Source organism: Akebia trifoliata, chromosome 10 (genome assembly GCF_017979445.1).
Source record: "Akebia trifoliata isolate Shusen 1 chromosome 10, ASM1797944v1, whole genome shotgun sequence".
In the NCBI taxonomy this organism is placed as follows: Eukaryota; Viridiplantae; Streptophyta; class Magnoliopsida; order Ranunculales; family Lardizabalaceae; genus Akebia; species Akebia trifoliata.
Genome location: NC_141384.1, coordinates 26,803,028 through 26,827,217, shown reverse-complemented (window position 1 = coordinate 26,827,217; position 24,190 = coordinate 26,803,028). Strand labels below are relative to the sequence as shown.

The window sequence follows — 24,190 nt, the reverse complement described above, 5'->3', positions numbered from 1 at the left end:
GCAAATTTTTTTATATTATAGGAATTGCTTCCTAATTCAATATCGATATTCCCATGTTTGTATGATGGAAAAATCTTGTTCATTGTAGATGCATCACCTTTGCCATCACAACATGATTCGAGAAACTCAATCTATCTTTCTCATATTCAAGTCCAATGGTTTAAAATAAATTTTTTTTTTTGTTCTATAACTCCTTGGTATCTCAGGCGGTACACATCAATGTGGCTCTTGAGCTAATCCTTCGACATAACATGAGTCAGCTTTCCAATAAATCACACGATTCCCGTCGCTTTCTTATGCAATCACACATTCAAGAAAGGAAAATTTCAAGAGAACACAAAAGGCTTAAGAAAGGGACTCACTCGTACCGCTCTCAAAATCTTCTTCCCAATTATTTCCACTTAATAACTCTCTAGAAATCAATACTCCCTTGTCAAAATGAATTAAAATTCCCAAAAAACCAACAATTAAAAAGAAAAAATCGAAAAAGAAAATCGAAAAAGAAAAAAAGTAAAGGAAACTTACACCTTGTATGATTCCCAGTGATTGCAGCTGCTGACACTGAGCCATTTACATTGCAAAAATTTCTACATAAACCCATACCAAATTAGGTGATGTTGACTAGTTAGTCCCATCCTCCCTATTACCTATCTATCCACAATGTGTGGCAAGCTGGATGACTTTGTCAGTCGTCGAGTCTGCTTTGGAGTAGAACGCACTGGACAACAGCCAAGTATCTGTGATCTTGTCACCATGCTCACTATGGAAGGTGTTTCATACGCTACAGACACATCAGTCGTGCTGTTGTTCAAGCAACCACTTGTTGTGGTCCTTTGCTATGAATGGGAGCTCAAACCAGAGAGCACATAAGCTTGTCCGGTCTCTTCATAGAGTTCCCAACTCCCCATTCTCTCGCTTATTTCCTTCAGCTCGGCCTCGAGCCAATTGCACAGACCATCGCCGGCTTGGGATGATGCAGATGTCAACAAGACCAACCTTCGGTCTGTCAAGACTGACTGTGCCCTTTCTAAGTCCCATTTCTCAACCATCTCTTGTCTTCTGCAATCCCTTGTGCCACCAATAAACGATTCTTCAGCCTATCAACCTCTAAACATGCTCTATTTTCCATCGAAGAAAGAGCTTCAGGCCTCTGTATCTCAACTGCCTTTCTATATCCACCTTGATAATCTCCTTCGAAAGAGGGTCTTTGTACAGCACTCCACACTCAATAATGAGGTGCCCAACATGCTTTCTTTTCAGACATTGATGCTAATAACACTTGCTGGGACTGACACTTGGACTAGGAAATCCTTCTCCTCATCAATGTATAATATTGTAAAATTCATAGTTTAATTCATTATTTTGTTGAGGATAATATTTGAACGCAAGACCTCTTGAGTGTTGTTTGTAAAGTGTAGAAGACTTCCTTAATTAGTGAAACATAAATTAAAAGGGTTTTTCCTTTTTTATATAAGTTGAAAGTCAAAGATTCTCTTTCCTTTATTGATTATGAGAGTTGTAGACACAACTCTTCAAATCTTTAGTCCCATATCTGATAAATACAAGAATAATTTTCAACTTATAAATGATTGCTCTCTCTCTCTTGCTTGAGTGTGAGTAAGAAAGAGAGTGAGCTTTGCGCCCACATGGGAGTATAAGGTATCGTGGGACTACAACCCATTGTGTGTGGGGCCAATCTGTCGAAACACTTTAGTGCATGTGTCCGCATGTGATGCGCGTGCAGGGGGGTGCAAATCCCGAAATTTAAGCCTCACATGGGTGTACGTAAAAGACCTATTTTTGCTAACGTATCTACAATTACTATTGTGGACCATTAGGCCTAATGCCTATAAAATTAATTCGTGTTAGTTTGTTAATTTGTTAGTTAGTTAGTAAGTTAGTTGGTTAGCTAATTTGTTAGTTAGTTAGTTTGTTAATTAGTTTTTCTGTTTTTGTTATAATTGGTACATTGTAATACTTATTTTGTTTTGTATTGCTTAGCTTAGCTATATATAGCCCTAATGTTTGAGATATAGAAATAATCTTTCTGATCTCTCTCTTCTTCTCCACTCTACTGTTCTTTTAGAGATAACATCTTGAATACACTCTCTTGTTCACTGGTTGGTCATATAACGTTAGATCTGATCAAGTTCGTCGTAAATCTGCTATTTTTGAGTGCACAGTTATTAGACACTGACTGTTGAATCTTGGAAACCAGATGCCTGAGACCGACTGCATTGATGATTTATTCCTAAGGGGGCGAAATTGATTTTAAGGACAACAATTACTTCGTGTCTTAGTCAACGATAAGTTCTTCCAATTTCTTCATGATCTTTATATTATTCTTTTGGTTATAATTTATTATTTAAACAATACAAAACCAAAACTAAAATTTACAACATATAATTCCCCAACATTAATCACATCTTGTTGGGCATCGTTGAAAATTTCGAACGAGTATTTCCCGGTGAGTATCGAGCCAACGCTTACCCACGAAGATATTGTGCTCAAAGTAAGTCTTAGCTCCTGAGCCACAACATTTAGAAGGACACCAATGCAACGCGCAAAGGCTGTTATTTCTGAATACTGATTTCTTTTATGGCAAAGTGAGAAGAAGTTAGAACAAACCTTATATTTCGAAATTGAATGTAAAAGAAAATATTACCTACAAAGAAATGGTTGAGGCGTGCACAAAGCACTGTCCTAAAACGAAATTCGCCCCTGCTACGGTACCACAGTCTGTAGGCGTTCGTTCTGCAGGATTCAACAACCCACGTATCCAAAAGGGTACTCTAAATTGGAACGTAACTTCGAACTCGACGATGTTGTGTGCTCTCACAACGAAATAATAATTTACTGATAATTCGAAAATACATAATAACAGAGAAAATCAAGTAGTTTAAATCGACTAAACAATTGATATATATAAAAGAGAAAGTGACTGTTTAGAACAGTCACAAACTGGTTCCGAACAGGCACATTGTGCTGGTTCACTCACGTGAGGTGTAAATTCGAGAATTTGCACCCCCCCTGCGCGCACGTCGTACGTGCGCACACGCATTAAGGTTTTCGGACCGGTGGATCCAAATTCCAATTAGAACCATGGGTTTTCCTCTTGGACCCCCGTGTGCGCGCGTGAGCCCGCCCACTACTTCTATCCACTTTAAAGCTATTAGAAGCACAACTACTTAAGAATTGCAAATCAATTCTTCTCCTAGTCGATGTGGGACTATTATTTCTCAAGGCAAAATCAAAACATTCAACTAAACATAAAGTAATAAAGTAAAAAGCATAAAGCATAAAATAAAAAGCAAAAAGCAAACATGGGATTTAAATACCCTATGGTTAATTGATTTACCATATGGTTGCAATTACATGAATATTAAAGGGTTTTCTAATTCAACCCTCTAAATTCCAACAATCCCCCACATGAATGCAGAAAACTCAAAATAAAAATATATAAAATATATAAAGAGAGAGCACTTTGAACAACCATGTTTCAGTATAGGTGTCTTTTGGACTTGAACCTTACCTAGTATAAGTCTATCGGATTTACAAGTCGATCAGTGGACTTTAAGCCTTGAACTGTCAACCTTTAGTGTAAACCTAAACAATAGACTATACACACAGGTTACTCAATCAACTATCAAGTTCTATCGATGGTGTTCATTTTGGCCCTGAACATATCCTGGTATCATGAGTGCTTTAGAGAGCTTAGCCTTAACTCTCATAGAATCGGCCCAATTCTACACTCATTTAGGTGTGCCTATGAGAAGAACCCTGATATACTCCACTTTTACAAGTATAGGCAACATTAAGAATTATAATTCAACCTTTCTTTTTACAGGCAACACTAAACACTTCATAGGAATGGACTTGGAACATTCTGTTCCATTAGTGTTTTCTTTTTAAATTACTTCAACTGGTTTTCCCATTGAACCTAATTTTTGGGATCTCCAATCAATTAGGTTGGGTTTCCATTGAAATAATTTTTAATTAGTAGGCTTTAGGCCCATTCCCCTCGAAGTCGATGCAACTAACTCTCTAGATAATCCTTTTGTTAGAGGATCCGCCAAATTTTCCTTAGACTTTACAAAGTCAATGGAAATAATTCCATTAGAGAGTAGTTGTTTTACAGAGTTGTGTCTCCGTTTAATATGCCTTGACTTGCCATTATATACATTATTTTTTGCTCTAACAATGGCAGCTTGGTTGTCACAATGAATAGATATTGCATATACTGGTTTAGGCCAAATAGGAATGTTAACAAGAAAATTTCTTAGCCACTCAGCTTCTTCACCAGTCTTGTCCATGGCAATAAACTCAGATTCCATGGTGGAACGAGCTATGCACGTTTGCTTGGTGGATTTCCATAAGATTACTGCACCTCCAAGTGTAAAAATATAGCCACTAGTGGATTTCGACTCTTCCGAGTCTGATATCCAATTGGCATCACTGTATCCTTCTAATACAGCAGGATATTTATTATAGTGCAGCCTATAACTCATGGTATACTTTAAGTATCTCATGATCCTCACCAAAGCTTCCCAGTGATCATGTCTTGGGTTGCTAGTGTATCTGCTTAATCTATTTACTGAATATGCAATATCAGGCCTAGTACAGTTCATAATATACATTAAACAACCAATAACTTGAGAATATTCTAATTGAGAAACACCTTTACCAATATTTTTCATTAACTTACAATTTGAAACAAAATGTGTTTTTGCAGGAATACAATCAAACTGATTAAAACGTTTAGAACATTTTCAATATAGTGAGATTGTGATAAACCAAATCCATTATTATTTCTAAAAATTTTTATTCCAAGAATTACATCAGCAGGACCTAAGTCTTTCATGTCAAAATTTCTAGACAATAATTTCTTAGTTTGATTTATAACTGAAAGCGCCCTCGATCCGCGGGGTGCGCGGATCCGCTTTTGACCCTTGAGGTTTGGGAGTCGCCACCTAGTTATTACGGTCTAGGAACCGATCAATGACTCTAAACGGATAAAAACTAATCTAAAACCAAGAAAACTGAATTCGGGGATCATGTTACGGGATTGGAAGGTGTTAGGCACCAATCCCGCCCGGCCAAAGCCGGTCTCTACTAAATTCCCAAGTAAATTACATTGCTAAAACCTAGATAAAAAAAAAAAAAAAAATACCTTTCCGATGCAAGGACTTTATTCCCTCAGATCTGACAAAAAGAGCTCCTTGTACCGTGCTCCCTTGCTTCGTTCTGTTTCCGGATTTGACTTCGGATCTCCGAGGTAAGGTATCTCCTTGTTTTTGAATCTAAACTCTTCAAGTTCGTTGAGGATTTGGAGGTATTTTTAGAAGGCTTTTGGGTGTTTTCTAGACTAAAATTGAAGGAGGGATGTTAGCTAAGGAGTTGGGGCTCCAAACTAGGGTTTATGGGGGGCTAGGGGAGCTTCTAGACCTACTTCTCTTAAGGTTTATGATTTTATACGAAAATAGGGTGTGAGCACCTCTATTTATAGATGTTTTTAGGGGTTGATTTGGATAGAGTTAGTATTTAATTAGAGATCTTTTAATTAGAGTTGTGTTTTAATTTGACTTGTTTTAGGTAGAATTATGTTTTAATTAGAATTGTTTTAGGTAGAATTATTTTTAAGTTAGAACTCTATTAGATAGAGTTATTAATCAATTATAATTCTATTATGACTTTTGGTCTTATTTGACTTTTAATGTTTTGACTTTAGTCTTAATTGATTGACTTTTAATATTTGTGACTTCAGTCTTGCTTAATTGACTTTAATTTTGACTTCAGTCTCACTTGATTGACTTTAATACCTTGACCGCAGTCTTGCTTGATTTACTTTAAATTTTTGGAGAAGGCCCTCCATTATTTCTTAATTCTTTGGACCCCCAAATGGAGGGGTCCTTAAAGAAATATCCCACGAACCCTCAACAATTTTGCTGAGAGTCCGATTAATCGATTTTTTAGGTTCAAAATTTTAAATTAATTTCATTAATGTTTTAATTTAATTATTTAATGTTTTATTTATTAATTTCGGAATTTTTATCATGAAAATTGTGAAATTACCGTTTTGTTGCCCCCCGGAGAGGACTTTTCACGTTTCAAGTCGGTTTTTAATGTTCCAGGATGTTTTCGAATCGATTTTTCGTAAGGAATTCAATGGAAATATTAATTTTTGTTATTTATGAAGTTTGTTTTGTGTGAAATGGTTGTGGACTTTACGAGGGGCATTTTCGTAATTTTGTCAAATTCTGTTAAAATTGGTGAAATGATTTATTTGGTTCCGATTTGTTATTTTATGTGTTCGAGAGAGTTTTTCTAAGCGTAACGTAAGCTCTAGGTTGTTTTGAGGTTAGGGATATTTTGGTAATTTGATAATTTTTAGTGATTTTTATCGTGAAGTTTCTTTCTGGTCTGCAAGATGATGATTTCTATGTTTCTGGGGTCGTATTTTCCTAGCGTAGCGTAATTTCTAAGGTTTTGTCAGTTCGAGATACCTCATCCGGATTTCTGAAACATATCTGGTAACAAAATAAAGCATTGGAATACACATCCATCATTGGGAATCATTGCAATCGGGTTGACGAGTTGATTAATCAGGCGGATGCAAAAATGGGGTGTCTACAATAACATTTATATTAGATCCAAAAATTAGCATGTCATCTACATATAGACAAATAATCACATAAGAATCAAAGATAGTTTTATAATAAACACACTTATCAGCTTCATTGATTCTAAATCCATTTGATATCATTATAGTATCAAATTTTTCATGCCACTGTTTTGGAGCTTGTTTTAAATCATATAAGGATTTAATTAATCTACAAACTTTATTTTCATGTCCTTTAATTACAAATCCTTCCGGTTGATCCATATATATTTCTTCATCAAGTTCTCCATTTAAAAATGCAGTTTTTACATCCATTTGATGAATTTCTAATTTATAAATGGAAGCTATAACAATAAGAATTCTAATAGAAGTGATCCTAGTAACAGGAGAATAAGTGTCAAAAAAGTCAATGCCTTTTTTTTGCTTGTACCCTTTAGCCACTAATCTGGCTTTATACTTATCTATAGTTCCATCAGATTTTAATTTTCTTTTAAAAATTCATTTACAACCAATTGTTTTATTACCAGGAGGTAGATTAACTAATTCCCAAGTGTTATTACTCATAATTGAATCCATTTCACTATTTATAGCTTCTTTCAAAATGGAGCCTCAGGTGTTGAAATTGCATCTTTAAAAGTCTGAGGATCTCCTTCTAAGAGAAAACTAATAAAATCAGGTCCATAGGAAGTTGCTGTTCTAGATCTCTTGCTTCTCCTAGGTTCTATATTAGACTCTTGTTCTCTAGGTTCATTATTTGATAATTCAATGTGAGATCTTTTTAATGATTTTTCAATTTTATCCTTACAAGGATACACATCCTCAAAAAATTCAGCATCTCTGGATTCAATTATAGTGTTAGGATTAATATCATTTATATCAGATTTATAAACAAGAAATCTGTATGCACTACTATTAATGGTATATCCAATAAAAATACAATCTATAGTTTTAGGACCTAATTTTGTTTTTTAGGTAAAGGAACAGCCACTTTGGCTAAACACCCCCACACTTTCATGTATTTAAAGTAGGTGTTCTACCTTTCCAAAGTTCATAAGGTGATTTTTCAGAATTCTTTAATGGAATTTTATTTAAAATATAACAAGATGTTAAAAGAGATTCTGCCCATAAATTTAAAGGTACACCTGAACTAACAAGTAAAGAGTTTACCATGTCTTTTAAAGTTCTATTTTTCCTCTCTGCTACACCATTCTGTTGGGGAGAATAAGGAGCAGTGGTTTGGTGTATTATTCCATTTTCTTGACAAAATATAGTTAGAGGATTAGATTCATATTCTCCTCCTCGGTCAGATCTTAAAATTTTAATTTTATTTTCAAGTTGATTTTCAACTTCTAATTTATAAATTTTAAACATTTCCAATGCTTCATCTTACTACTTAAAAGATATATCATACAAAATCTAGTGCAATCGTCAATAAAAGTTATGAAATATTTTTTACCACCTCTAGATTGAATGTATTTGAGATCACATAAATCAGAATGTATTAATTCTAAAGGTTTTGTACATCTTTCAATATTTTTAAAAGGTTTTTTAGGCAAATTTTGATTCAACACAAATTTCACATTTTTTAGATAAATCAATATGCATTTTAGGAATCATACCACTATTCATTAATTTGATAACTGATTTATTATTAACATGGCCTAATCTAGCATGCCAAATATTAGAATACTCAGAAACATAAGCAAAAGAATTAATATTATTAATACAATCAGAAATTACATTGAGTTTAAATAATCCATCACATAGATAGCCCTTGCCCACAACATTCCATTCTTTGTAATTATACATTTATCAGACTCAAACACCATTTTGAAGCCTCTCTTACTTAAAAGAGATCCTGAAACCAGATTTCTTCGAATTTCTAGAACATGTAGCACGTCATTCAGAGTCAGAACTTTTGCCAGATGTGAAATTCACATTCACTTTTCCTTTTCCGATCACAGTGGATGTGGAAGAATTTCCCATGAATAACTTTTCATCTCCAACGTTGTTGTAAGAGGAAAACATGCCTCTCTTAGAGCATATGTGCTTGGTGGCTCCCGTATCCAACCACCAATCATTGGTATTTCCTACCAGATTCACTTCTGAAACAACCGCTGATAGGTTCTGTGTTTCAGTCACATTGGCTTGTTCATGTTTCTGATGGTGTTGCTGATTTTTCCTTTTGCGACAATCCTTAGCCCGATGTCCAGGTTTATTGCAAAAATAGCAATTTCCCTTGATCTTCTGGATATTGGCTTTTGGACCATGAAATTTTTCTTTACATATTTTTTCTGGAATCCGGGTTTGAACTTTCTAGTGAATTTGGAAGGTTCTTCTTCCACTACATTCGCTTTAGAAATCATAGAGTTTGTTTCACTCTTCTTCTCATTCTTTCGGTTATCCTCTTCAATTCTAAGTCTTATCACTAGATCCTCGAGTCCCATTTCCTTTCTCTTATGCTTCAAATTATTTTGAAGTCTTTCCAAGATGGTGGTAATTTTTCAATTATCGATCCAACTTGGAATCCTTCACTTATACTCATGCCTTCAACATGGATCTCATGAATAAGGATTTGGAGCTCTTCGGATTGTGATACAACTGACTTAGAGTCTACCATCTTAAAATCTAGAAAACGCCAAACAACAAATTTCTTTGTGCCGGCATCTTTTAAAGTATATTTCTTTTCAAGAATTTCCCACAAAGTTTTGGCAGACTCAATAGAGGAATACACCTTATAAAGAACAGTACTTAATCCATTTAGGATATAATTTCGGCACATGAAATTGGAATGTTCCCATTTCCAATATTCGGTTCTTTTGATTTGGTCATCCTCATCATCATCTAAAGAAACTGATTCTTGAGTGATGATATGAGCCAAATGTAATGTTGTTAAATAAAACAACATTTTTTGTTGCCAGAATTTAAAATTCTTTCCATCGAATTTATCGGATTTTTCACTGTGCACGGAATTAGAAACTGTCTCCATAGAAATCAGTAATAAAGGAATTTCGTTTTAGATTGTTATTTCTGAATACTGATTTCTTTTATGGCAAAGTGAGAAGAAGTTAGAACAAACCTTATATTTCGAAATTGAATGTAAAAGAAAATATTACCTACAAAGAAATGGTTGAGGCGTGCACAAAGCACTGTCCTAAAACGAAATTCGCCCCTGCTACGGTACCACAGTCTGTAGGCGTTCGTTCTGCAGGTTTCAACAACCCACATATCCAAAAGGGTACTCTAAATTGGAACGTAACTTCGAACTCGACGATGTTGTGTGCTCTCACAACGAAATAATAATTTACTGATAATTCGAAAATACATAATAACAGAGAAAATCAAGTAGTTTAAATCGACTAAACAATTGATATATATAAAAGAGAAAGTGACTGTTTAGAACAGTCACAAACTGGTTCCGAACAGGCACATTGTGCTAGTTCAGAATAGACACACTGGTTCAATTTAAATTTAAATTGAGGTTTTCGGACCGGTGGATCCAAATTCCAATTAGAACCATGGGTTTTCCTCTTGGACCCCCGTGTGCGCGCGTGAGCCCGCCCACTACTTCTATCCACTTTAAAGCTATTAGAAGCACAACTACTTAAGAATTGCAAATCAATTCTTCTCCTAGTCGATGTGGGACTATTATTTCTCAAGGCAAAATCAAAACATTCAACTAAACATAAAGCAATAAAGTAAAAAGCATAAAGCATAAAGTAAAAAGCAAAAGGCAAACATGGGATTTAAATACCCTATGGTTAATTGATTTACCATATGGTTGCAATTACATGAATATTAAAGGGTTTTCTAATTCAACCCTCTAAATTCCAACAAAGGCATCTTGTATGCTTCCAATAACCTCAATGAAGGAAAAGGTGCCACCTGATGCATCTCATATGGCATGCCTAACCGTTGAATCATGGTCCGAGCCGACCCAAATGTATGGACCGGAGTAGATGGCAGAGGTGGGACGACCATCTCTCCAACTGCCCCACTGTTGCTATGAGGACAGATGGAAGGCGGTAAGAGGTTGAGAAAGCTCGGTATCCAACTTGAAGAATTTGAGTTACCCATATTGATATTGTAGGTGTCCCATCCATCTGAGGGGAGGAGAATGCTTGAAGCCGGGTTCCGCACACGACGATCCTCAAGAACCTTAACCCCTTTACGTAGCGCTTCGACTATGTTGGTACCACCTCCTCCTGACGTAAGGGAATTAACAGCGAGAATGTCAGATATCAAGTGGGGTGGAAAAACTGGTTGATGAGAAAGAAATGATTGCAAGGTGATCTGCAGGGCCCAGTTTACTTATGACATGCAAAGGAGACTACAAGGGTAAGTCCTTCAAAGTGGAGCGGCAGAGAGGACAGACACTTGATGCAATGCAGTTCAAGTGAAAAGTGTGGGAACATTCAGCTGTGAAGATATCATTTCCTTTCCCTGAAACGTTTCATACTTCATGTTTTCTGCACCCATGACCGAATCACAAACCAGTTAGTTCTACAAATCATAACTATGTGACAATTATTATACACACATTTATGTGACAATTTTGATTTGTATTTTGTAGCAATTTTGTCATTTAAATCCCACTTTACTTCACCACAAATTGAGAGAATTGCTCTCAAAGAGGTGGAATAATAATAAGGTCTAAAAAATAATTTCCAAAATTACAAAATTACCTTAAAGATGATCAATGTTGACTCCACATCTACATCAAGATTTAAACTGATCATGGGTCTAAGACCGATGTGATGGTGGATCAACTTCTTCAACTCACCATTGAGTTAGTAAGATAGGATATGGTTTCTTGGGTGCACTTCTCTTTACTTCAGGAAGATTAATAGGGGGAAAAAGAACCTATTAAGTTAGGTTTAGCCCTGATTCCAGACCTAACTCTAGTCGGTTTTACGTTAGAATCTGATTCTCCATGCATGATCAAATGCGGCCAATATTTTCATGAGAAAATGAATTGCTCAAAATATTATTTTTCAAGTAAATGATTTTCTCATGTCTCAACAAACAAACAATCCCTTGGTCCATATGATTGCACAAGAAATCTAACAGATATTGATTTTCCAGAAAAAAAATTTTATAACAAAAAATGATTTCCCCAACTTCATGAGAAAATATTATCTTTTGCAAACCCCTGGAAATGATTTTCTCAACTAAAGAGGGAAATCCTAATGCCTTTCTCTCGAAACCTCACTCGTAAAACTAAAATCCAAGTTTCCTATGATGTATCCCATGTGCAATCAAACACAAACAAGAATTTTATTAGAAAATCCATTTTCTTATGATCATTTTTCTAGGAAATTGATTTTTCAAGAACAAATTTTGTCAGCAATCACAGACATCCTAAACCTTTCCCGAAAAAGGACTTCTTCAATGGGCTTGTCCAAACAATTTCCCATGAATAAGGGCCATTGAAAAAAAATTAGGTTTCAAATCAATGATAGAAATGATCAACCAGGCCAAATTTTTGCTTTATTTCTAGGAGAGGTGTAAGTTCATGGGACATTGAGCCCTTCATAAGTGTGAGTTACTGAAAACTTGACATCCCCAAAACACAAGATCATGAAAGCATTCATCCAATCTGATTTTCACTATACCCGTATCAAACAATAGCTATCTGTAAACTAAGGGCCTGTGTGGATTGACTTCTCTAAGTACTTCTGACTTTTGCGGGGAGTCAGAAGTACTTTAAAGGTGTTTGGATAAATAACTCCTGGAAAAAACTACTTTACTGTGGAGTCATTTTAGTACTTTTTCACGGAGTACCAATGATGCTACTTCTCTAAACTACTCTTGCGCGGAGCCACAAAATATTGTCAAAATGACGAGATTAAGATAAGTATGCCCCTCATAAATTTTGAAAATTATAAACCTACCCTCAAAAAGGCAATTAGAATAATATTATATTACTATTCATTGATATGGTGGTAGCCTTTTGGTGTAACATTTGGGACAAATATACCCCTCATAAATTTTGAAAATTACAAGCATACCCTAAAAAATGCAATTGCAGTAATACTATATTACTATCCATTGATGTGGTGGTAGTTTTTTGGTGTAGTATTTGGGACAAGTATGCCCCTCATAAATTTTAAAAATTACAAGTATACCCTCAAAAATGTAATTAAGTAATATTTTATTATTATCCATTGATGTGGTAGCCTTATAGTGTAGCATTTGAATTTGGATTTCTTGCTTTCCCAATTACTCACTCAATGATTTATCCATGAGCATTCCAACCATAGTTTAAATTTTCTTATTGCAAGATTGATGTGAATAATTACACATAAATTTACTATCCATTGATTTGGTGAAAGCTTCTTCATATTTTTAGTGGTTGTATATATTTGCTCACAATATCTTATATTTGTTTATAATTGTTGGGTGTTTATATTAGTTTTTATGAATAAAAACCATAACTTTTATTTCTTTTGAAGAATAATTTGTAGAGTTATAATGTTAAAAATAGTAACTGATACTTATAAGGGCATTTTGATTATTTTAACAAAATCCAAAATAGTTTCCAAACACAAAACTTTATCAAAAGTACTTCTGACAGTACTTTTCAGAACTTGCATCCAAACACACAATAGTTATCCACCTACTCCAGACAGTACTTCAAAAAGTACTTATGAAAGTACTTATATTCTAAGTACTTTTGGTTCCTGTATCCACACGGGCCCTAAGGGTCTCTTTGATTGTGCAAGGAAGTGGACAGGAAAATGAATTTTCATGGAAAATGCAATTTTTAAGCATTCGATCATGTTGTTTCCTGGAATTCAATTTCTTGCCCAATGGAATTTCCCACCTCTTACCCCCACCCCCACCCCCACCCCCAAAAATAAAACCATAATTTTAAAATTCAAAAACTCAATTCGACTCATATGTCCATTGTGTCAAGTCAAATCAACAACTCGTGAGTCAACTCAAACCAGTCAAATAAAAATATATTAAATTTATATTACAAATAGATTTTAATATTTAAATAAATAACATATTTAATGTGTTCTCCACGAGATATCATATATAACGGAATAATGCGGTCGAGTTTCTGACTTGACTAAGCATTTTTTAGGTGGCCCAACCAAGTCCAATCAACAACTTGGTTCCATTGAATTATGGGACCAAGTCACCCCGAAATCAAGTCGGGGTGACTCAACCAAATTTGAAGTTGACTCAATGAGTTTTAAAACTATTAAATCAACACCGTTTTTGATATTTTCTTATTTGCAATCAAATTGTGGAATTCATCTTTCCAAGGCATTTATTTTCCCAAGGAATTTGTATTCCTTGCTATCAAATAGGCCTAAGGAAATTTTATTCCATTCATAGATATTGAGAGTTACTATTGGCACCCTAACTTTTACTATTACACCCCAATTAAAAGTAAATAAGGGAAGTTATATCGGCACTCCACTAACTTCTATGGGTGAGCCAAAGATATATACAGAAGTTGAGTTTGAATAGAGAAAGATACACATATGGCACAAGTTAGCAACATCGAGAAAAATACACATACGTGATTGGTCGTATTTATTATTATTCCCTTGAAGGGAAGCGAGATCCTAGATCCAAACCTTTTGACAAAAGAAGAAGGAATCATGCTGATTTAAGAACAGGCTGTAAGATAGTAATGACTATAAGAAAGAAAAATTGGTTGTGACCCATGTTGTAAAAGAGCATAATCATAACCTTGCGACTCCAAGTAAAAGACATGCTTAGATCTTAACAAAAAATAAGTGAAAGCCAAAGAAAAACTATTATGCATTTAACAGGAATTAGAACAAACTTTATGATAGATTACATGGCTGTGAAAGCTGGAGGAGTTCGTAACATTGGTTTTACAAGAAAATATGCAAATAATTATTTGAGTACAAAATGTCAACGAGAATTAGAAAAAGGTAATGCTCAAGTTGTACTTGATTATCTTCAACGTCAACAAATGGAGAATCCTTTTTTTTTTTATTCCATTCAAGTTGATTTAGAGGGTCACAGGACAAATTTTTTTGGGCTAATGCTAGGTTGAAAATGGATTACCATTACTTTGGAAATATTGTATGTTTTGACCTCACATACGAAACGAATATGTATGGTATGCCGTTTGTACCAATTGTAGGCATCAATCATCATTATCAAACAATATTATTTGGTGATGCATTACTTTATTTTGAAATGAAAGAATCTTTTGTATGAGTTATGAAATCATGGATGATGGCAATGAATGAAAAGCAGTCTAATGTAATTCTTACTGATAAAAAATCAACTATTGGTGGAGCTATTGGTCGGATTTTATCAGGCATTCGACACAGATTTTGCCTGTGGCATATAAATAGAAATGCATTAAAGAATATACCTTATACAGTTAATTCGTATAAAGACTTTTCCTGTGAGTTCCATAATTGTTTGTATGGAACTAAAACAGTTGAAGAGTTTGAGATTAACTGGGTACAAATGATTGAGAGATATAACTTAAGAGAGAATAAGTGATTGATAAAGTTATTTGAAAAACGGGAAACATGGGTATCAGTTTACACGCGTGACATATTTTGTGCAGCTATGTATATGACCCAACAAAGTGAAAGCATAAATTTTTATTTTGATAAATACCTAAAAAAAAGGTATGCATTCATTTGAGTTTATCAATCAATATGAAAAAACTGCTTTGGATAGGCGAGAGGTAGAAAATAATGAAGATTATAATATTAACAATAAAATGCCAATTTTAAGATTTTCCATGAAAATTGAGAATAAAATAACGGGAGTATACACAAGAATAATCTTTCAGATGTTTCAAGAACAACTATTTCAAACCATTTCTTATCGTTATAGAAAAGTTGAGGAAATTGGACCAAGAAGCATATATAATCTGTGGATGGAAGGACATGAGCAATTGATCCGTACTATTACATATGACTATTCTGACACAAGTGCTGTTTGTAGTTGCCAGTTGTTTGAATTTCCTAGTTATCTAGGTAGATGCATCTTGAAGATTTTTGTAATTGAAGATATTCAAATTCTTCCAACTCATTACATACTAAAAAGGTGGACAAGAGATGCAAAATTTGGATTTGTGGTGTTTAATAAAAGTGAAGAAATTCAAGACAATGTTCATGACACTACTACTATAATTAAATATCGCAAACTTTCTCAAGAAGAGATTAATATTGCAACTAAGGCTTTCAATCCATGGATATTTCCTAAAGATAAAATCAATAAAAAGAGACTCCCAAGTGAGCACATAAGTGTCTAAAAGGGCTTAGGGACTCAAAAGAATGAAACCAAAATGAATTTTCACTCAAGTCTCAAGCCCACAAAAAAAAAAAAAAAATCGAGCAGGCACATACTTCTAGTGATAGCTTGTTCACTACCTTTATCTCTTCATTTTGTAAACAAAACTATATTTAAAATTTCTCTTCATCCCTCTATAATTCTATCTATTTTCAAAACACAAAAAAAAAAAAAAAGATTTATACTTCATTTTGTGGCTATACCTTTGGTAACCCTCACTTGATGGGTGCCGAACCTCTTAACCTAGTTTTTAGGTAGGACTCCCCTTATCTATTGAATGTGAGTCACTACAAACCAAAAAGAATTTCAAAACTTATTTTAAGTGTCTATTCACACCTAAAATCTTTGAATGATGGTGACTCTTAAACCCATTGTAAATGAAGATCAATCATCCTTGAATCTCATATATCTAGACCTGTCATTGTCTCTAAATGATTACAAAAACGCAGTTTTGGGCTTGATTTGAGATATTTCTAATAAAAAATACCTTAAAATAACTTTTTTTAAAAACTTTTGGTGTTGCAAATTTTCTCGTTTGTCCTTATCAAATGTCAAGCTTTCCTACCTAAATCATAATTTTATCATTTGGTTTTTTTTACTTCTCCATCGAACCTTTTTTTAACGATTTTGCCCTTAGCTTTTAATCTTTTTCTCCAATGATAATATTTTTTTCTGCAATGAAAGCTTTAAATCTAATTAGTGATTTTAAGTTAATGTTGTGCAAATTTAAACGTAAACATGGCATAACTTTTGATCCCCACTTCCAATATTATAGTGTATGGTTATATAATTATAAAAGGTGGCTACTATATTGTACCAAGAAGCTATAGTAGTGTAGCAGTCACTATTAGAATACGTCGATCACTTAAATATGATATTACCTTTGATTAGGATGTATGTTTGCTATTATTGACCTGCAATCACTTAAATATGGAAAAATAGTTCAACTATACTAATTTTTGTATTTAGAAGTCGTTTTAATTGTTTTTGGAGCAATTTCAGTTGAAGCATTCAACTTCTCTTATTTTTTCTAGTTTTAGTATGATAATGATCAGTATTGTATGGATGCAAGTGCCACACTATGAAAGTGATCACTCCTAGCAATCACCACATCATGTTAGTGATCACCAAAATCAAAAGTTTACGCCATATTTAAGCAATCGTCATAATATAATAACAACCGCTACAAAACTGTAACTATTAACTCCTATATTGTAGTTACATACTAAAATATCGTAGTTATTGACATCGATATCATAGTTATATACTACAATTAAAGCTTAAATGGGTTGGACCATATGAGTATATCAATATTTAGATTCAATTTTTTTTTATATTTGGATCCAAAAAAGACTTGGAGCATATTAGATAAAACTATATTGGAATCCAACTCGATTGGGTTGAGTTAGACAATTTCGGGTCATTCAACATTTTTTCTACTATACTTATTTTCTTATTGATATAAAATTCTATTTTACCATTATAATCCTTAATTTTATAAGAATTAATGGTATATTAAAATAGTAGAAAATAATATACTTAGAAAAATTTAAAAATATAAGTTTCAAAGCAGTATATCATTTAAATCTAGGCGGATATAGGGAAGGATCCATATCTAACCTGGGTCCAACTCGGATCAAGGGACATCAAAGCATATTCAATCCATTTTTTCATTTTTCAGATCTAGCCCAAGGATTGAAACACGCTAAATTTAGATCAGTTAGATTTCGGATAAACACGACCCATTTTATGCCCTAACTACAATAGTGCAGTGATTGCGACGAAACTAATACTATGCTATCATAGTGAACATTCCTTTTTATTTATATAAAAATAGTGTTAAAATATTTCAAAATTAAATCTTAAATTTTGTTTTTAATTAAAATCGCAAGTATTATTTGATTCCGTTGAGATTGATAATATTGAACGACGAAAAGGGTATTTAGACAATAATTTTTGGACTACAATGGCGAAAGTCAATGTTTTTAGCAATTGTTATGAGTTTCCTACTAAAAAAGTTTAATAGAAACTTTGTCGAAGGTGAGTTGTTAAAATCGGGAATAAGAAATAGGCCAAAAGTATTTATTGTCACTAAGGCAATTTTACCATTTTTCTCTAAATAGTTCTTGATGTGGTAAAAAAGTAGGGTTTTGATTATTTTGAATAATTGGAGCCCGAATATTAATTTATGATCGTTAGGAATTCAAAACATTAAACAAGTTAATAAAAATCAATGGTTACTAAAGATTTAATGAGATATCATTCAGATCATCTTTTACTATCTAAAAAAGAAGACTATGGTGGCAAGGGGAGTGTGATCAGCTTGAAAGATTAGAGGGTATCTTAATAGTCATCACCAAAATGTCTACATCACCATCTCGTTCTCAATAGTGCTATTACCTCCATTTTAATAGTTTCGAAAACGTAATGATCTGCCTTTATTGATAGTTGTTATTGGCACCCCACTTTCAATTATTTACTCAAATTAAAAAAATAATAATAATCTTGAGTTCAAACTTGCCACGTCAATTGCGTATAGACCGCATATGTTTTAGTAAGTCATTTTAATAATATCTCTCTAAGTTTACCATCTTATCTCATTTTTAATGAAATTCCTCTAATTTTTCTGTCGTTGAAGGATTTAATCTTACATTTGAAAAATAGCCCAAGAAGTCAAGGGAATGATTGGATAATTGATTTGGGATTTTATCCATTTGATACCAAAAGTCAAAATAACATTGTCAGAAAATAACAAAAGTAATATTTCCATTAATTTATCAAAAGAGAAGTTCCCTTTGAAGTCAAAATGAATTATTTACCTCTCTAACTCCAAAGAGGTAAAGACCATCTTTCTTAATAATATCTCTAAAACTTTATTACTTATTTTTTTTATCCCCTTAACTCCAAAGAATTTTTTAATAATATTCTTCTAATTATTTATTTTATATTTACCCATTTAATTTCAAAGAGGATGCATGTGTTGTAGGTATGGGTGAACTCTAGCTTTATATCATAAAATTAAACGGTTGAAGAAAATGTTTCAATCCTTATCCTCTCGTAGAGGAAAATTTTAATTTTCTTATTTCCTTTTCAAGAATACTCCTAACTCCAATCTGTCATCTTTTATTCTTTTTAAAAATATCTCTTTAATTTTATGTATTATTTTTTCATTATATTTTCTTCACTAACATCCTTTTAATTTTATTATCTTTATATGCCCCCAAAATTTTCTCGATTTTTTTTTGCTTATGCTTCTTTGAATTTGTCTGTATAGTCTTTTTTTTTTTTTTTGCTTATGCTTCTTTGAATTTGTCTGTATAGTCTTTTTCCTAACAAAATGGATCAATGATAAAGAAGGATGATAAATTGTAAAATTATTCAATTATTTGAATAATTGAAAATGAAATAAAATTTCCTTATTTTTCGCAACAAAATGGAGATCCCATTTGTGCTACATTGCTACCGTTCTCCATCAGATCAAAGATTGTCAATAGAGGAAGAAATAAAATTTTGGGTATAACTCATATTTTTGGGATTTTAAGGGGGGCTGCTTAAATACTCAAAATATCGAAAATGGCGGAGAAAACTACGAAAAAAAATAATTAATTAAACAATTGGAAGGTGGGAGAGTCTGCTGCCTTCATTTACCTTCCAAGGTATTCTCTCTCTCTCTCTCTCTCTGTGATCCTCACCAGCGTAGCTTCTTAACCTGCGCACACTCATGGCGGCCACGTCATCTCTCTCCCTCTCTCAAGCCTTCTTGACTCGAACCATAACCCATCATAACTCAACCACCAACTCAGACCGTCTTTCCCTACCAGGCTTCAACCTCAGCTCTCTCTCCGGTCGAACCATCAAACCCTCTTCGTCCCAAACCTTACATGTGTTCGGATCTCGCAAGCAAGTGATCTCTCGATCTTCCATCCATGCTTCCGCATTGGAGACTCTAGAGAAGACTAAGACAGCTTTGGTTGAGAAATCGGTCAACACGATTCGATTCCTCGCAATAGATGCAGTCGAGAAAGCGAATTCGGGTCACCCAGGTTTGCCCATGGGGTGTGCTCCAATGGGTCATATTCTGTTCGATGAGATCATGAGGTATAATCCAAAGAACCCTTACTGGTTCAATCGAGATCGGTTTGTTCTCTCTGCTGGACATGGGTGTATGCTACAATACGCCTTGCTTCATCTTGCAGGATATGATAGTGTGAAGGTGCGTACGTTAATGTTCTTGATTGGTTAATAAATGGGTGTCTTTTATTTCGAAGGGTTTGTGAATTTTGTTTGGGGAATTTTTGTACAGTGGTGTAAATATTCCATTTGATGCTGTATTGGAATTTTTGTTGTTGTTGTTGTTCTAGTTTTTGGAGAAACAGGGATAGAGTTTGCGAAAATTTTGTTTTTTTGGTTGACATTTGTCATATTAGTGGAAACTTGAATCTTGGGTGGATTTCATTTCTGGCTGCTAACCATACAAAGAAGAGTTTAGTTGAATTAGATTTAAGGAAGCCCATGTGTTTGTTTTCTCGGATTTTCCCTTTTCGTTCACAAAGTTTTGTGCTTTAAGCCATTTCAATTTCTGAATATGGATATGTTCCAAATCGATCTTCTAGGAAGATTTGAAGTCTTTCTGCCAAGAACCCAGTGTTGAAGTTTTAATTTTTGTCGAAGTAGGGACAGAATTTGGGGGAAAATTGCATTTTTTGGTTGACAAAGATCTAGATAATGGTATTGATTATATTAGTGTTTCAAAGAATTCTTGGTGGATTTCATTCCTTTCTGCAAGCCAGAAAAAGAAAGGTTTAGTTGAATTGGATTTAAGGATGCCCATATGTTTGTTTTTCCAGATTATTCACAAATGTTGTGCTTTAAGTTATTTCAGTTACTTTTGTTACTGAAATTGGCTGTGTTCCAAATCAATCTTCTAGGAAGACGACTTGAAGTCTTTTCGTCAGTGGGGAAGCAAAACTCCGGGTCATCCTGAGAACTTTGAGACGCCCGGTGTCGAAGTCACTACTGGTTTGCTTCTATTACTTGGAAATTGAACTCCATTTCCTGCGGAAATACAATATAATTGTGAGAATTATTCTTTTTTATGTATTTATTTATGATTTCTTCATAGGTCCTCTCGGTCAAGGTATTGCCAATGCTGTTGGATTGGCCCTTGCAGAGAAGCACTTGGCTGCTCGTTACAACAAACCCGACAACGAGATTGTCGACCACTACACGTAAGTAACAACCTCCTTCGTCTAACTACGTGTTACTTAGTTTTCTCTACCTTGATATACGAATTTGTAAACTTTACATATTTGATGTTTATGGTATTGGGATCTTCCTTCTTAGATATGCTATAATTGGGGATGGTTGTCAAATGGAGGGTATTTCCAATGAAGCGTGTTCACTTGCTGGGCATTGGGGACTTGGAAAGCTGATCGCTTTCTATGATGACAACCACATTTCCATTGATGGTGACACAGAGATAGCATTCACTGAGACCGTTGACACACGTTTTGAGGGTCTAGGATGGCATGTTATTTGGGTGAAGAATGGAAACACCGGATATGATGAAATCCGTGCTGCCATCAAGGAAGCAAAGGCTGTCAAAGACAAACCCACTTTGATCAAGGTCAAATTGTTCCACGTGTAGTACTAGAAACTCACTTTTGACTTGGGTTACAATTTTATTGAAGTTTGTTTTCCTTACAGGTGACTACTACTATTGGTTATGGGTCCCCAAACAAAGCAAACTCATACAGTGTACATGGGAGTGCATTGGGTGCCAAGGAAGTCGATGCCACTAGGAAAAATCTTGGTTGGCCACACGAGCCTTTCTATGTGCCCGAGGAAGTTAAGAAGTAAGGAAATTTGGAAGGGATTCTCCCTCATTAAGCCTCTAGAGTCAACTTGAAATGTTTTGTCAATCATTGAACGAGTTTTGTTGTTTGTGTTTTACAGGCATTGGAGCCGCCATGTTCCCGAAGGCGCTGCTCTTGAAGCTGAATGGAATGCCAAGTTTGCAGAGTATGAAAAGAAGTATAAGGAGGAAGCCGCGGAGTTGAAATCCATCATTACTGGTGTATTTCCCGCTGGTTGGGAGAAGGCTCTTCCGGTGAGTGGTGCCCTGATCAGTTTGGTTGCTTTCACTTGCTTTCGAACATTTACTTTTGCATAGGATGTACCATAGTCACCACATTCTCCGACTTATTGAAAAAGTTGTGATTAAATCATGACTTCTTTCTGCACCGATTTAATCACAATTTAATTGCAACTTTTTTAATAAGGCACAACCTTGACAAATTTCGCGATTAAATCACGAACTACATTTTTAAATTGCGATATTTGTGATTAAATTGGGAAAAATGAAAGATGATCTTGATGCACTAGTAAGAGGATGTGATCTTGATGAAGATGATAGCGACCATTTTACTGATAAAGCTTATGATAATGACAATACAAGTGAGGATACCATTTATTTCAATGATATTGACCAATGCAATATAAACCTTGAATATGTTACAGACCTGTGGTTATGTGTTGTGGGTGCATGGTGATATCAATATGGGTTTCAATGATTTATTATTTTAGTTTAATATGGGATTTGATGGTATAATATGATAACACATACTACTAGGAATAATTACATAGTCCTATCCCTAGCTTGATTTTTTTCCTGATTTTACTGAATTTTCCGAAGTTTTTCGTTTTCGACATATCCCTGAACCTTGACTTAGTAGACTATGGGATGTACTTCATTTGATAGTGAGATTAGTATTGTTTTCATGATCATATGTGTGCTTTTTCCTAGACTTACACTCCAGAGAGCCCTGCCGATGCCACTAGAAACCTGTCTCAACAGTGCCTTAACGCACTTGCAAAAGTACTCCCCGGGCTTATAGGTGGTAGTGCAGATCTTGCTTCCTCCAACATGACCTTACTGAAGATGTTCGGGGACTTCCAAAAGGACACCCCAGAGGAGAGGAATGTCCGATTCGGTGTTAGGGAACATGGAATGGGTGCAATCTGCAACGGAATTGCTCAACACAACCCTGGTCTTATCCCCTATTGTGCAACCTTCTTTGTGTTCACCGACTACATGAGGGCTGCTATCAGGATCTCAGCTTTAAGCGAGTCAGGAGTGATCTACGTGATGACCCATGACTCAATTGGTCTTGGAGAAGATGGTCCAACACATCAGCCCATTGAACATTTGGCAAGCTTTAGAGCCATGCCCAACATTCTAATGCTACGTCCGGCCGATGGGAACGAGACTGCTGGTGCATACAAAGTTGCAGTTCTCAACAGGAAGAGACCCTCGATCCTCGCCCTCTCCCGTCAAAAGCTTCCCAACCTTCCAGGATCATCTATCGAAGGTGTTGAGAAGGGAGGATACATCTTATCAGACAACTCTTCAGGAAACAAGCCCGATGTCATCTTGATTGGTACTGGATCTGAATTAGAGATTGCTGCCAAGGCAGCCGATGAGCTAAGGAAGGAAGGGAAGGCAGTACGGGTTGTATCGTTTGTTTCTTGGGAGTTATTCGACGATCAATCAGAGGCATACAAGGAGAGTGTCCTCCCCGCTGCTGTCTCTGCTAGGGTTAGTATTGAGGCAGGATCGACATTCGGATGGCAGAAGATTGTGGGAGATAAGGGGAAATCAATTGGGATCGACAGGTTTGGAGCGAGTGCACCTGCAGGCAAAATATACAAGGAGTTCGGTTTAACAGCTGAAGCTGTCATTGCGGCCGCCAAATCAATTTGTTAGGCTTGTTATGTAGTTGTGTTTTTTTTAATATCATCTTTTAGCTTATTTGGCATTTGAAGACAGTGGAGAAGAAGAGGGTTTTAGAAAAATTGCCTCTTGGATCATGATAATAAAATTGAGTTTTTTTTTTTTTTTTTTAAATTTCACCATGAAGAAGCTGTGTCTCCAAACTGAATCAAGACCCAGAGTCTTGTGTTACTGAATTTTCACCGTATTTGTTGTCATTGGATCTATTTAATTCTGTAATGTTTTTGAAGGGGAATTGCTGGTGAGGTTTTATTATTCTCATTTGGTATATATGATCTATTTTGGCCATTTAAGTACAATATAGATGATTTGTGCCCTGAAGATGATATGGGTTCATCTTTTTTTCCATCATTTAAGAGGGGTTCTTTGTGTTTTGTGGACATGAGTTGTGAATGGATGGATGATAGAAGTGGTGGTTGTGTCCTTTTCAAAATAGGTTGAATTAGATTGGGACATTGGGTGGCGAATTCAAG

General features: G+C 34.8%; 1 protein-coding gene across 1 annotated transcript; it reads left to right on the top strand.

Annotated features, from left to right (window-relative positions):
- The first annotated feature begins 19,543 nt into the window (after positions 1–19,543).
- Positions 19,544–23,978, top strand: LOC147393504 (transketolase, chloroplastic-like). Its single transcript, XM_086455750.1, has 7 exons — positions 19,544–20,138; positions 20,854–20,944; positions 21,048–21,153; positions 21,269–21,551; positions 21,632–21,780; positions 21,881–22,034; positions 22,731–23,978. The coding sequence occupies exons 1-7, from the start codon at positions 19,647–19,649 to the stop codon at positions 23,688–23,690; spliced, it is 2,235 nt and encodes a 744-aa protein (XP_086311876.1). The 5' UTR covers positions 19,544–19,646; the 3' UTR covers positions 23,691–23,978.
- The last annotated feature ends 212 nt before the right edge of the window (positions 23,979–24,190 follow it).

What these genes read in the sequence shown, in the direction of transcription:
- LOC147393504 (XM_086455750.1), top strand. Translation starts at nt 19,647, where the DNA reads ATGGCGGCCACGTCATCTCTCTCCCTCTCTCAAGCCTTCTTGACTCGA. An exon ending in CGGTGTCGAAGTCACTACTG is followed by an intron (nt 20,945 to 21,047) that starts GTTTGCTTCTAT and finishes ATTTCTTCATAG; the next exon opens with GTCCTCTCGGTCAAGGTATT. An exon ending in GAGATTGTCGACCACTACAC is followed by an intron (nt 21,154 to 21,268) that starts GTAAGTAACAAC and finishes CTTCCTTCTTAG; the next exon opens with ATATGCTATAATTGGGGATG.